The 15,245-nt window shown below is 35.7% G+C and overlaps 1 protein-coding gene across 7 annotated transcripts in view; it reads left to right on the top strand.

Moving 5' to 3' along the window:
* Nucleotides 1-15,245, top strand: part of RALGAPA1 (Ral GTPase activating protein catalytic subunit alpha 1) — a 278,460-nt gene that overhangs the window by 26,912 nt on the left and 236,303 nt on the right. For all 7 annotated transcript variants that reach the window (XM_054530032.2, XM_054530037.2, XM_054530036.2 and 4 more), the window contains exons 2-4: nucleotides 7,221-7,331; nucleotides 7,926-7,975; nucleotides 12,044-12,101. In XM_054530032.2, coding sequence (XP_054386007.1) covers nucleotides 7,221-7,331; nucleotides 7,926-7,975; nucleotides 12,044-12,101 — 219 coding nt within the window. The remainder of the gene's footprint in view (nucleotides 1-7,220; nucleotides 7,332-7,925; nucleotides 7,976-12,043; nucleotides 12,102-15,245) is intronic.

Genomic DNA, 15,245 nt, shown 5'->3' with positions numbered 1-15,245 from the left:
CATACACTTGTAGTCCCAGTGACTCAGGAGGCTGAGGTGGGAGGATTGCTTGAGTCCGGGAGGTTGAGGCTGCAGTGAGCTGTGACTGCACCACTGCATTCCAGCCTAGGTAACAGTGAGACTCCATTAAAAAAAAAAAAAAAGACTGTTTTGACTATTCTGGGTCACTTGCATTTTCTTTTGAATTTTAGGATTAGCTTGTCAGTTTTTGCAAAAAACTATGTTAGGATTTTGGTAAAGAGTACATTGAGGCTGGGTGCGGTGGCTCACGCCTGTAATCCCAGCACTTTGGGAGGCCATGGCAGATGGATCACCTGAGGTTAGGAGTTCAAGACCAGCCTGGCCAACCTCGTCTCTACTAAAAATACAAAAATTAGCTGGGTGTGGTGCCACATGCATGTAATCGCAGCTACTCTGGAGGCTGAGGCAGGAGAATCTCTTAAACTTGAGAGGCAGAGGTTACAATGAGCCAAGATCGAGCCACTGCACTCCTGCCTGGGCAACAGAGTGATACTCTGTCTCAAAAAAAGAAAAACTAGGAAAAAAAAAGAGTACATTGAATCTTTAGGTATATTTGGGGGCTGTTGCTATCTTAACAGCATTCAGTCTTACTCATGAACACGGAATGTCTCCATTTGTTTTAGTCTTTAATTTTTTTCAGTAATGTTTTGTAGTTTCCAGTGTACAAGTCTTGTACTTCTTTTGTTAAATTTAAGTATTTTATTCTATTTCAAACTATTGTAAATGGAATTGTTTGCTTAATTTCACTTTTAGATTGTTCATTGCCAGTGTATAGAAATACAGTTGATGTTTCTTATTGATTTTGTATTCTGCAACCTACTTGAGCTTGTTTGTCAGTCAGACAGGATTTTTTGGTGGATTCCTTAGGATTTTCAATATCCAGGATCATGTCATTTATGAGTAGAGATAGTAATGCTTTGGACTTTACAATGTGTGTTTCTTTTTCATGCATAATTGTCTTGGCTAGAATTTGCAGTATAATATTAAATAAAAGTAACAAAAAGACATCCTTGTCTTGTTCATGCTTTTAGGGGTAAAGCTTTCAATCTTTTATCACTAAGTGTGTTGTTAGTTGTGACCTTTTCATAGATACCCGTTATCAGGTTAAAAAATACTTTTCTTTTCCTAGCTTTTTGAGTATCTTTAGGATGAAATTATATTGGGTTTTGTCAGATGTTTTTTCTGTGTCTATTGAAACTGTCAAGTGAGTTTTGACCTTTATGTTAACATAAGGTATTACAGTGATTGATTTTTATATGTTGAACCAACCTTGCCTTCTGGGATGAATGTCACTTAGTCATAGTGAGTGTGTGTGTATGTGTGTGTGTGTATATAGATAGATTGTGTGTATGTGTGTGTGTATATAGATATATAGATAGATTCGGTTTTCTAGTATTTTGTTGAGGATTTTTACATTCATATTCATAAAGGATATTGGTCTGTATTTTTCTTGTAATGTTTTTGTCTGATTTTCATATAAGAATATTGGCCTCATAGAATGAGCAGGAAGTATACTCTATTTTTTGGAAGAGTTGGTAGGATTCACCCATAAGCCATTTAAGTCCAAGCTTTTCTTTGAAGTAGTTTTTTTTCCCCCACTAATTCAATCTTCTCTTTCATTGTAGGTTGTTTCAGAGTTTCTATTTCTTCTTGAGTCAGTTTTGGTGGTTTGTGACTTTCTAGTAATTTGTTCATTTCACATAGGCCATCTAATTTGCTAGCATATGGTTGCTCATAGTATTCTCTTATAATTTTTATTTCTGTAGGGTTAGTAGTAATGTATTATATTCCAGTCCAGATTAGTGATTTGAATCTTATGTCTTTTTCAGTTTGGACAGTCTAGCTAACAGTTTGTCAAGTTTGTTGAGTGTTTCAAAGAACCAATTTTTGTTTAATGATTTTTTTTTTGGGTCTCTATTTCTTTTATGTCCTTTCTAATCTTTTATTTCCTTCTTCTTTGTGCTTTAGGATTAGTTTGCTCTTTATTTTCATATGTATGTATGACCACACCTGGATATTTTTAATTTCTTTGTAGAGATGGAGTCTCACTATGTTGCCCTGGCTGGTCTTAAACTGCTGGGCTCAATTGAGACTCCTGCCTCAGCCTCCCAAAGGGTTGGGATTACAGGCATGAACCAATGCACCCAGCCAATGTTCTTACTTCCTAAGGTGGAACATTATGGGTCAATTTTCAGATTTCTTTCTCATATAGCAATTTAAAGCTATAGATTTTTCTGTCAGCACTGGATTAGCTGGATGCCATAAGTTTTGGTATGTTGTATTTTCATTTATATTCATCTCAAAGATTTTCTAACTTCTCCTGTGATTTTTCTTTGACCAATTGGTTATTTAGTTGTGTATTGCTAAATTTCCACATATTTGTGAGTTTTCTTAATTTCCTTATGTTATTGATTTCTAATTTCATTCCACTGTGGCCAGATAACATACTTTGTCTTCAGTCCTTTTAAATTACTGAAGTTTATTTTATGGCCTTACATATGGTCTATTTTGGATAGTATACCATGTGCATTTGAAAAGACTGTGTATTCTTTTGTTGTTAGATGGGCATTTGATAGATGTCTGTTAGATCTGGTTGCATTATAGTATTGTTTAGGTCTTCTATTTTCACTTCTGTCTAGTTCTATTCATTATTGAAAGTAGAGTGTTGACTCTTAAATTATCATTGTTGAATTGTGTGTATATTCCTTCAATTCAATTCTGTTCAGTTTCTGCTTTGGGGGTTGGGAGTTCTGTTGTTAAGTGCATATATGTTCACAATTGTTATATCTTCTTAGAAGATTAACCCTTTAACCTATAAAATGTCCTTCTTCTTCTCTAGCAATAATTTTATTTTTATTTTTATTTTTGAGACAGAGTCTAGCCCTGCTACCCAGGCTGGAATGCAGTGGTGCAATCTTGACTCACTGCAACCTCCGCCTCCTGGGTTCAAGCGATTCTCCTGCTTCAGCTTCCCTGGTAGCTGGCGCTACAGGCGCCCACCACTACGCCCAGCTAGTAGAGACAGGGTTTCACCATGTTGGCCAGGATGGTCTCGATCTCTTAACCTCATGATCTGCCCACCTCGGCCTCCCAAAGTGCTGGGATTATAGGCGTGAGCCACTGCGCCCAGCCTAATTTTGATCATTTTTATTAGCATTAGAAAGTAAATAATTTCCAGACTTTGTCAGCATGCCTTATGGGAAGGAAATTGAGAGAGGATACTTTGGCTCCTAATACGTCGCAAAATCTTGAGTTGATTCATGTTTGCTTTTGTTGTGTTTTTTTGGTTTGCTTTGTTATTGTTCTCATTTTCTTTTTTCTCCTAGAACATTGTGTTTTTGAAACATTAATTTTAGGAAATTTAGAGGTAATTATAGCAGCCTATTTCTTTCTTTCATTATTATTATTTTTTTTTTTTTAGTGACAAGGTCTCGCTTTGTTGCCTAGACTGGAGTGCATTGGCTCAATCATAGCACACTGCAACTTAACTTAAATTCCTAGGCTGAAGGAATTCCCCCACCTTAGTCTCCAGAGTTGCTGGGACTACAGGCACATGCCACCATGCTTGGCTGATTTTTTAATTTTGTAGAAATGGAATCTCAATGTGTTGCCCAGGCTGGTTTCAAACTCCTGGCCTCAAACAACCCTCCCACTTCAGCCTCCTAAAGTACTGGGATTACAGATGTCAACCACCTTGCCCAGCCCAAGCCTGTTTTATTCTAATTTCGTAATTCTCTAAACTACTCTGTGGGAAAACTAGAACACCTTTCCTCTTTATTTCAGTTGTATGTGTTTTTATTTTGATATTTGATAAACTATATTTAACTAGTATTTGATGACTATTATTATTCTTATAGGCAGATAGTAGATAAATATTTAGTATTCTTTTTTTACAGATGTATTACCTTGGAGACTGAATAGATCTAGGGTTACCTGTTGTTTAAATCCTGACTCTACTTCTTATGAGCTAAGTTTCTTAGACTCTCTGTACCTAAATTTTCTCATCTGTAAAATGGAGATAATAACAGTACTAATTTCATAGTATTGCTATGTAGATTATAGGAATTAGTTTCTGTGGAGTGCTGAGAATAGTGTGCATTGTTTAGAAAACATTCACTTTGTGTTACACATTATTATTTTGTCTAGTTCTGTGAAAAGTCACATAGGTAGTAAGTGTTACAGACAGGAGTGAAATCTGGGTATTCTAATTCCAGTCAAGAGGAGGCAGTTCTATTTTGCCTGTCAGTAGGTTATGCAGTCTTTTCCAAGGTAAAAATTTCCATATTGTATGAACTAAATATAATGAAGTAAAAATAATTAATTTTGTTAGTAATAAAATACATTTGAGTACATATTGTTTGCTCAGCATTGTGCCAATTTTTAGAAATCCTGAGGTAGACACAGTTTCTATTCTAAAGATGCTAGACTAGTCCTGGAAGAAAGACAATAAGACATTTGAAACATTGTTCTTTCCATAAAAGAGAAATGTACAGAATCCAAGGGAATAGAGAGGAAAGGCATATATCCCTTTCCTTTTGGAATGGCAGAACAAAAAAAACAGTCTTGGAAAATCACATAGATAAGACATCACTAAAAAGTTACTATGCCAGGTGTTGTGGCTTATGCCTGTAATCTCAACACTTTGAGACCAAGACAGGAGGATTGCTTCAGCCCGGTAGTTTGAGACCAGCCTGGGCAACATAACAAGACCCCATCTCTACAAAAGTTAGCTAGGTGTGGTGGGGAGACCCGGGTCCCAGGTACTTTTGGAGGCTGAGGTGGGAGGATTGCTTGAACTCAAGAGGTTGAGGCTGCAGTGAGTTGTAATCATGCCACTGCACTCTAGCCTGGGTGATAAAGTGAGACCCTGTCTCCCCCCAAAAATTATAATGAATATTCATAGGATATGATAATACATGAAAGAGTTTAAAGTGCTATCTATATGTTGTTACTATACTTTATTTTGAAATCTTATGTTGAGCCTTAGTGCATTCTAAGAAATTAATTGATGTTTACCTTTAACTTCAGTTTATTTACAATGAATAGTTTCTTTATTTCCTTTCAAAAATCTTTTATTTTTTCAGTTGCCTTTTAAAATTATATTTTGAGGCTGGACGCAGTGGCTCACGCCTATAATCCCAGCACTTTGGGAGACTGAGGCGGGCAGATCACTTGAGGTCGGGCTGGCCAACATAGTGAAACCCCATTTCTACTGAACATATAAAAATTAGCCGGGTGTGATAGTGGGCACCTGTAATCCCAGCTACTCAGGAGTCTGAGGCAGGAGAATCGCTTGAACCCTGGAGGTGGAGGTTGCAGTGAGCCGAGATTGTACCACTACACTACAGCCTGGGCCACAGAGCAAGACACCATCTCAAAAAAATAAAACAGAGATAAAAAATTCTATTTTGTATTGTAAGAGAAGTAATGTGCTTTTTGTAAACAATTTGGAATAGTAGGAAGTACATAAAGTAGAATTTCTCCACTCTTTTTCACCTTCTCACTTACCCTGAAAATGAACTAAGCAACAATAAAACTAGTAATGCTCCCTAGAGGTAACGCTGCCTAGTTGTTTGGTATCTTCTATCCATAAATACATATACATATGCATAAGTACATGCAAGCATATCTCAAGTCTACTTGTTTATTTTTATTAAAATGCTCTAAGCTTTAGCCAAAATGAATTATTTTTCTGGATACTATCATACCTCACTTTTTTTTTTTTTTTCGTTAATAGGTTTTTATTGGTAGCACTTAAAAATGGTATCTTAAATATATTTTGTTAACAAAATATATTATTACAATTAATTTCCCCTTGTCATTTTATTTCTTAAAATGTGATTACAAGGAAATTTAAAATCACATATGTAGCTAATATTTGTGGCTTGCATTATATTTCTAGGAGACAAGACTGATTTAGACAGATTGCTGGTTATGCATTTGCTAATCTCTTCCAAGAAGGACCCAGAAACTACAGTTCTCCAATCTGGATCTCAGAGATTATGAGAGAACCAGGCCACTTTGACTTTTTTTTTTTTAAAGCTTCATAGTAAATTAAAAAAAAAAATTTTTTATTATACTTAAGTTCTAGGGTACACGTACACAACGTGCAGGTTTGTTACATGTGTATACATGCATACCTCACGTTTTTCTTGCTCCATCTATTTTTTATGCCTTGAATGCCCTTCCCATTCAACTCCACCACTTTATGTCTAGTGTTCTTCTTGTCCTTAAAAGTCTTTTCAGATATTAGGTACTCTGTCAGGCCTTTTTTCTTTCCCCAACTTTGTGCTTTATTGAGCTTTGAAAGTACTCTTGTGTTTCTAAACTGCCATATACTTTGACATCTCACTTTTAGTACTAACACTTTCTACTGTTCGTATAGTTATTCATTTAATTTTGCATGCCCTGCTCTTACTGACAGTTTCTTTAGAGCAATACTGTCTGTGTTTGAGCTTTTTAATCCCTAAGTACCTATTTACAAAGCCTATTGTTAGGTACCTATTTACAGAATAAATATATTTCAGACATTATAAATTCTTCTTTTTTTTCCTCCCCCCCCAAGGTGGAGTCTCACTCTGTCTTCCCAGGCTAGAATGCAGTGGCGTGATCTTGGCTCACTGTAGCCTCCTCCTCCTGGGTTCAAGTGATTCTCGTGCCTCAGCCTCCCAAGTAGCTGGGATTACAGGTGCACGCCACCACACCCAGCTGATTTTTGTATTTTTAGTACAGATGAGGTTTCACTGTGTTGGCCAGGCTGGTTTTGAACTCCTGAGCTCAGGTATCTGCCCACCTCGGCCTCCCAAAGTTGGGATTACAGGCGTGAGCCATGGTGCCTGGCCTTCAGACATCATAAATTATTATTCTGATTTTAAACTGTCTTGGGGAGAAGTTAGGAAAGCTGTAGCTGTGAATTGAAAATAGAACTTAACTTCTTTTTTTGGTATGATTAATGATTTTGAATAAGTTTTTCTGAGCCATTGTTTTCTTGATCAGTTTTTAAAATTAAAACTAAAATTGGCAAAGACTAAAGTTTTAAGAACGAGGATATAGACATAGAAATATATGTTGTAAATATTTTAATAGAATAGAATTTTAGGAGCAGTTCTTTGACTTTGAAGGAAACTTGTCACTGAATATTTGCTAAACTTGATTTAACATACATGTAAATAATCAGTAATTTTTTTTTTATTTTTCAGAGAATGCAGAATCTATTGATCTTAAACAATTTTTCGACCAACATTTTTCACATATATACTATGTGTTCTTTGAAAATTTTGTGACTATTGAAGCTAGTCTTAAACAGAAAGGTAAGATGCTAACATATATCTTGGCTTATGTCAATATTTCTAATAATTGTCATAAACATAACTTAAAGGCTCTTGGACATATTGTTTCACTTATTTTTGTCGGACAGCTTTTTGCTTTCCCTCTCACACTACTGTCATAGATCTAGTGACCTGTATTTTAAAGACAACTGATGGGTTAGTATTACTATCCTTATTACTTTACAATGGCTTTGAAGATTTGCTTTTTCACTGGTCAGGTTGATTTGTTCCCTCATTGTGCCTTCTTTGGTTCTGCCCTAGGAGCATATGTCACATTTGAGCAGTCATTTTCATATTTTCATTTTCAGAGCTTATTTGAAGTTCTTTGTAATATGTCATGATTTGTTTCTAGACATAAATATGTAGAACCTAAATTTAATTACAGTACTCAAAAGAGTAAAGAGAGTGACTGTGATACTGTCTACACAATGAATGGAATATGCTTTAAACATTTTACTAAATAATTGCTGGGGAAAAAAAACCTTCCTTCTTGAAATATTTTAACTTCATTAAGTGATTGTTAACAATGAGGACAAAATGATATGTTTTAAATGTTTTCTTATAAAAATATTTTAGGTCACAAGTCTCAAAGAGAGGAATTGGATGCTATACTTTTTATTTTTGAGGTAAGTGCTTCTGAATCTAACTTTTCCCTTTTTCAAAAATAATTTTTGGAACATACAAAGGAATATATTTAAATTATAAAACATGTAATGAAACACTGAATTTGCCAGCCTTTCTAAGAACTAAATCTAAATTTTTTAAATATGCCTGACTGAATCCTATACTTTTTGAGGTGCAATGTATTACTTTTTGGTACAGATATAAATTATGTTTTTATACATTTGACACCACAAAATTGGTATGATATTCAGTGTGTTTGCAAACGATAAAATTTTAATTTGTCGAAGGTTTACTGAAATGGAAAATTTGTTTTTGTTTTAACTCCAAAACAGTCTTACCTAAGAAGCTATATTCCTATAACTTCTATGTGCCTAAGGGTTTTATTGTTTCTTGGTTCACTGCTTTTCATTGTAAACTTGTTTAAAATAGTCTTAAATATTTTAAAAATTGTTGTTTTACATTAGATTGGAAATGGGACAAGTCTTTATAAATAAAAGTCAGGAAACATAGCTCATAGGTAAATGAACAAAATTTTGATGCTCTGCTAATTTTTTTTTTAATTTTTAGCACACTTAAAAATTAAGACCCTTTTACCCCCCTTTTAAAATAACTCCTTGCTGTTTATTGTCTTTCAAAGTAAACAGATAAACAGTCATAGGAGTATTCTGATCTTCACTGAGAATTTCGAGACCTGTAGAAAGCCAAGAGTATGCATAGAAAATAATTTGGAAATCAGTTTCTGAAGATTGAGCTATTCTGTCTGGTGTAATTAAAGATAATTCACTCTTGGCTGTATGTGGTGGTTCAAAGTAATCCCTGCACTTTTGGAGGCTGAGGTGGGAGATTTATTTGAGCTCAGGAGTTAGAGACCAGCCTGGGCAACACCGCAAGTCCTAGTCTCTACTAAAAATCAAAAAAGTTAGCCAGGCATGGTGGTGGCAGGTGCTTGTAGTGCTAGTGACTCAGGAGGCTGAGGTGGGAGGATTTCTTGAACCCAGGAGGTCGAAACTATAGTGAGCCGTGATTGTGCCACTGCACTCTTGCCGGTGGGAGGATTTCTTGAACCCAGGAGGTCGAAACTATAGTGAGCCGTGATTGTGCCACTGCACTCTTGGGCAAGAGAATGAGAACCTGTCTCAATAATAATAATAATAATAATAATATTATAATTCATTCTTTAGTATTTTGATGTAATTTAGAAGAATTTGAACAACCTCATTTATATGTCTCTTAGCTGTTGATTTAGTTACAGGGGGAAAAAAAAAGAATTTTTTTTAAGAGTTCCAAACAGCAGTAATGCTGATGTTAGTATCTGTTCTGCAGTTAATTTTCATTAGTCGTGACCCCTGAGGAATTTGATTATATTACGTCCTGAATTGTTTGCATCAACTGTTCACAAGGGGAATATTGAAACATAGATGCTTTGAGAAAGAATAAAAATATCCACAGAGAAAGCAAGCTAATGATTCTTGGAAAGTATTCCTTCAAATGTTTACGCTTGCCTTAGATTCAGGAAACTGAGATGATTGATTAGTTAATAGAAGCCCTTTTGGAATATTCCTTATATGTAAAAATAACTTTTTCTATATGTAATATATACTGATTATTTTTTATTCTTTACAAAGAAATGTTTGTCTTTAATGGATCACTAAATTTTATTAGAAAAAATATCTGAGATACCAGATTTTCATCTTTTGAAAAAATCATTTGATTTTTGTGCTGACGTTCTTCTACTTATAGTAGGGGACCTCTACCTTTAGAAACTAATGATGAAAAAGAAATCATAAATAAAATGATTTCCTTCTTCTGGAATAAAAAGCATCATTATGTGATGTTAATAATAATATGGTAGAGGTTTTATATTCTGTGCAGTTTAGGGCACATGTAATCTCTTTAATCTTTTATTTACCGTATAAAAAGATATAAGGGGCTAAGTCTAAAGTATAATTATTAGTCATAATTTAGAAATGCTTTTGAATAGTTTACAAATTTGTCTTTTCAACTTTTCTGTAAGTTTATCTCTTTCTATACAAAAATAAATATAATTATGCAGTTGTTGGCCAGCTGTGGGAGACATAGGGAGGACAAAGGTGAAAGAGTTTATGTGTCTGATGTGGGACCAGAATTTATCTGTGTAGAACTTTAAAATTTCTTTATCATCCTTTCATATGGGGTTTACTAAAGAAGATGATATCAACGAGAAGACAAGGAAGTATAAAATATGCATGTCATCGTTTGATCAGTATATTATCAAGGCAGAGGTTTTGGAAATAGGTGTATTGAATTTGGAACCTCTGTTCTTTCACTTTCTAGCTTTGTAACCTAAGCGCACTACTTAACCCATTTCTTCATTTGTTGAATGAGATAAACCCTCCTTTTGGAATGATTGCAAGGATTAATGCAAGGTATATTAATTAATATATATAATAAAGTGCCTAGTGTTTGGCCCTTATAAGCATTCATTTAATGGTGTTCTAAATAATAGTAAGAACAGCAATAACAACAAACACAAAAATGTCATTCAGCAAGTGGATGAGTATTGCGAGCACTGTTTAGCAGTAAGGTAGCTCTTGATCGAGAATAATCCACACAAGTGTAATATTAAGGGAAATAAAAGGCAGAATTTTGAACATATTTGTGTAAAGATTTTATTACCAATTAATGGAAACCTATATATGTTAGCTTAACTATAGGGCTCCTGAAATTTTAAATCCTGCTCTCTGTCCGGGTGCAGTGGCTCACACTTGTAATCCCAGCACTTTTGAAGGCCAAGACAGGAGGATTGCTTGAGGCCTGAAGCTTGGGCGCAGCCTGGACAACATAGTAATACTCCATCTCCACAAAAATAATAAAAAAAATTTAGCTGGGCATGGTGACACACACTAGTACTCCTATTTGGGAGGCTGAGACGAGTGGATCACTTGAACCCAGGAGTTTGTGGCTGTGGTGAATTATGATCACACCACTGCACTCCAGCCAGGGTGACAGGGTGAAACACCCACCTCTTAAAAAAAAATTTGCTCTAATACCTATATCCATCATAGCATCTAAGTACCTCTAGTTTCACATGATTAACTCAGTATAAATATTTGATGGGGTTCTCATGAAATCAAAATATTTTCTCTGGGGTTATCAAGATAGGAGAAAGAACCATTAGAAGAAAGAGAAAATGTCACAAATATTAATATCTGAAAGAATTGAAACTCACCAGTGATATCCACAATATAGAAATTCTAGGAATTGCTAGACATAGTGTTGTGTGCCTGTATTCCCACCTTCTTGGGAAGCTGAGGCAGGAGGATTGCTTGAGTCTGGGAGTTCAAGGCTGTGATGCACTATGATCATGCTTCTGAATAGCCAGTGCACTCCAACCAGTGCAACATAGCAAGACTCTGTCTCTAAAGGGGGAAAAAAAGAAAATCTAGAAATAGTAAATAAGCATTTTAAATATATTAGAATTAGCATTTAATCATTAGGAAAACATACCTTCTATATTATTGTAAAAGATGTATTTTGTTAATTTCTTGTTCCAAGTACTGGTTAGTATTGCTTGTTGTTTTTTGAGACTTTCAAATAGTGATCAACATGCCAGTGCTAAAATAATGTCAATACTATCAGATTAGCTCAGGGACTATTTTGTAGTTTTTTGTTTGTTTGTTTGTTTTGTTTTGTTTTGAGACGGAGTTTTGCTCTTATTGCCCAGGCTGGAGGGCAGTGGCGTGATCTCGGCTCACGGTAACCTCTGCCTCTTGGGTTCAGGTGATTCTCCTGCCTCAGCCTCCTGAGTAGCTGGGATTACAAGCGCCTGCCACCACACCTGGCTAATTTTTGTATTTTTAGTAGAGACAGGGTTTCACCATGTTGGCCAGGCTGGTCTCGAACTCCTGACCTCAGGTGATCCACCCACCTCAGCCTCCCAAAGCGCTGGGATTACAGGTGTGAGCCACCGTGCCCGGCCTATTTTGTATTTGTTATACTTAGTGAGCCCTTTAATTTTTCACATTTTGCAGGATGTGAACTCATTACTTGGTTTTCTTTTTTCTTTTTTTCTCTTTATATTTGATTTTTAGAAAATTTTACAACTTCTTCCAGAAAGAATTCATCAGCGATGGCAGTTTCATAGTATTGGTAAGTAATTCAAATATGTATTTCATATTTGAAACAAAGGATAATATATGAAAAATGTTCTTTAATGGGTTGTTAGTTGAATTAATAGGTGATGCTTTAGTAAAAAGAAAATAAAGAATACAAGAACAGATTGACTAGGAATATAAGAAAAATTATAGATGAAGGATTTGCAGTCAAAATGCCATAGGAAATTTTTGGATACACTGCTTCCTTTATTCTGATACATTAACAATGATGATGAAACTATAAAACAAAAAAGCAAGATTAGCATCAAGACAAATATCTCTGTGAATCAGAAATGGAAGAAAAATGCAAAGTGCCAAATAGAATGGACATTTGTGTTGTTTCTAGTTTATTTACTTATTGTTTGCTAGTTCTATTTGTTTTATTGTATATTCCTTTGGATTTTCTACTGTAGGGTTATATCATCTGTGAATAAGTACAGTTACTTTTTTTTTTTTAATCGGATGCCTTTAATTTCTTCTTTCTTTCTTTTCTGTTTATTGTGCCTCCAGTACAATATTGAATAAAAGTGGCAAGAAAGAGCAGACATTCTTGCATTATTCCTGATTTCAGGGAGAAAGATAATGGTCAGTCTTCACCATTATATGTGATTTTAGCTGTAGTGTTTTTGTAGATGCCTTTTATCCAGTTGAAGAAGTTCTGTTTCTAGTTTGAGAGTTTTTAATCATAAATGTTCATTGTAGTTTGCCAAATGCTTTTTCTCCATCTATTGATGCGATCATTATCAGTGTCATTGGTGCTTTTGTCATTTATTCTATTAATATTATGTATTTTACTAATTGATTTTCAAGTGTTAAACCAGCTTTCCATACCTGAGGTAAATTCTATTTACTTACTATTTATAGTCCTTTTTATTTGTTGCTTACTTCAGTTTGCCTCTCTGTTTATGAGGAGTATTGTATTGTAGTTTATTTTGTCAATCTTTATTTGGCTTTATTATTAAGATAGCTATAGAAGTTTAGAAGTGGTCCCTCTTATTTTCTGAAAGAGTTTGTGAATGAGTGGTAGGTAACATTTTCTTCTTTAAATAGTTGATAAAATTCAAAAGTGAGACCATTTGTACTTGGACTTTTCTTTGTGATATTTGTAATTATTACTTCAATTTTTTTACTTGTTATAGGTTTATTCAGATTTTATATATCTCTTTGAGTCCGTTTGATAATTTGTTTCTTTCTAGGAACAAATTTGTTAGTAGAAAGTTGTTCAAGTTATTCCTTATAGTAATCTTTTTAATTCCTATAGGGTCAATAGTGATGTCCCCTTTCATTCTTTTTTTTTTAATATTACATAAACTTTTTATTTATTTATTCTTTAATGGTTTCAACTTTATTTTTAGATTCAGGGGATGCATACGCGGGTTTGTTACATGTGTATATCTCATGATGCTGAGGTTTAGGGTATGATTGATCCTGTCACCCAGGTGGTGAACATAGTACCTAATAGTTTGTTTTTCAACCCTTGTCCCTCTAGTACTTCCCAATGTCTATTGTTGCCATTTTTACGTCCATGAGTACCCAGTGTTTAGCTCCCACTTACAAGTGAGAGTATATGATATTTGATTTTCTGTCCCCATGTTAATTTGCTTTAGAATAATGGCCTCCAGCTGTATCCGTGTTGCTAAATGTTGCTACAGAGGACATGATTTCATTCTTTTTAATGGCTATATCCGCTTTCATCCTTGATTTTGGTAATTTATGTCTTCTCTCCTATTTTATTGGCCAGTCTGTTTGTCATATTTGTTGATCTTTTCAAAGAACAAACTTTTGATATCATTGATTTTCTTTATACTTTTTCTGCTATTTTCTTGTTTTCCATTCTAGTCTTTGATATTTTATTTTATGTGTGTATATATATATACTTATTTATTTTTTGAGACGGAGTTTTGCCCTTGTTGCCCAGGCTGGAGTACAATGGCACGATCTCGGCTCACCACAACCTCCGCCCTCCAGATTCAAGCGATCCTCCTGCCTCAGCCTCCCGAGTAGCTGCGATTACAGGCATGCACCACCACACCTGGCTTATTTTGTATTTTTAGTAGAGATGGGGTTTCTGCATGTTGGTCAGGCTGGTCATGAACTCCCGACCTCAGGTGATCCGCCCACCCCGGCCTCCCAAAGTGCTGGGATTAAAGACGTGAGCCACTGTGCCCGACCTATTTATTTTTTGTAGTACTGTATTTTTTTTTTAAGAGACAGGATCTTGTTCAGTCACCCAGGCTGAAGTGCAGTGCCATGATTGATCATGGTTCACTGAGGCCTTGAAATGGGCTTAAGCCATCCCCCCACTCAGCCTCTTAAGTAGCTGGGACCACAGGTGTACACCACCAGCCCCAGCTCACTTTTTAAAATTATTTTTTGTAGAGACAGAGTCTTGCTTTGTTGCCCAGGCTGGTCTCAAACCTCCGGCTTCAAGCCATCCTCCTACCCCAGCCTCCCAAAGTGCTGGGATTACAGGTATGAGCCATCATACTCAACCTCTTTCATATTTCATAAAACATTCTGTGGCAGGCGTGATGCCCCATGCCTGTCATCTCAGCACTTGGCAGAGGCTGAAAGAGGATGATCACTTGAGGCCAGGAGTTTGAGACCAGCTTGAGCAACATAGTGAGACTCTGTCTTTAAAGACAAAAGAAATTTTTCTAAGTTAGCCTCACTTGTTGGTATGTGCCTGTAGTCCCTGCTACTCAGGAGGCTGAGGCAGGAGGATCACTTAAGTCCAGAAATTCAAGGGTGCAGTAAGCTGTGATCACACTGCTACACTCCAATTGGGGTGACAGAACGAGACACAATCTCTAAAACATGAAAATAAGGACAGATGCGGTGGCTCATGCCTATAATCCCAGCACTTTGAGAGCCTGAGGCAGGTGGATCGCTTGCGCATGGGAGTTCAAGACCAGCCTGGGCAACATGGTGAAACCCCATCTTGGAAAAAAATACAAAAATTATCCAGACATGATGACTCCTTCATGTAGTCCCAGCTCCTTGGGAGGCTGATTTGGGAAGATCATCTGAACTTGGTGAGGTCAAGACTGCAGCGAGCCAAGATCATGCCACTGCACTTTAGCCTGAGTAAAAAAATGATACCCTGTCTCAACAACAACAAAAAAATTTAATTAAAAAA

Source organism: Pongo abelii, chromosome 15 (assembly GCF_028885655.2).
Source record: "Pongo abelii isolate AG06213 chromosome 15, NHGRI_mPonAbe1-v2.0_pri, whole genome shotgun sequence".
Classification (NCBI taxonomy): Eukaryota; Metazoa; Chordata; class Mammalia; order Primates; family Hominidae; genus Pongo; species Pongo abelii.
The sequence above is the reverse complement of the archived record's forward strand: the minus strand, read 5'-3'. Positions and strand labels throughout refer to the sequence as shown.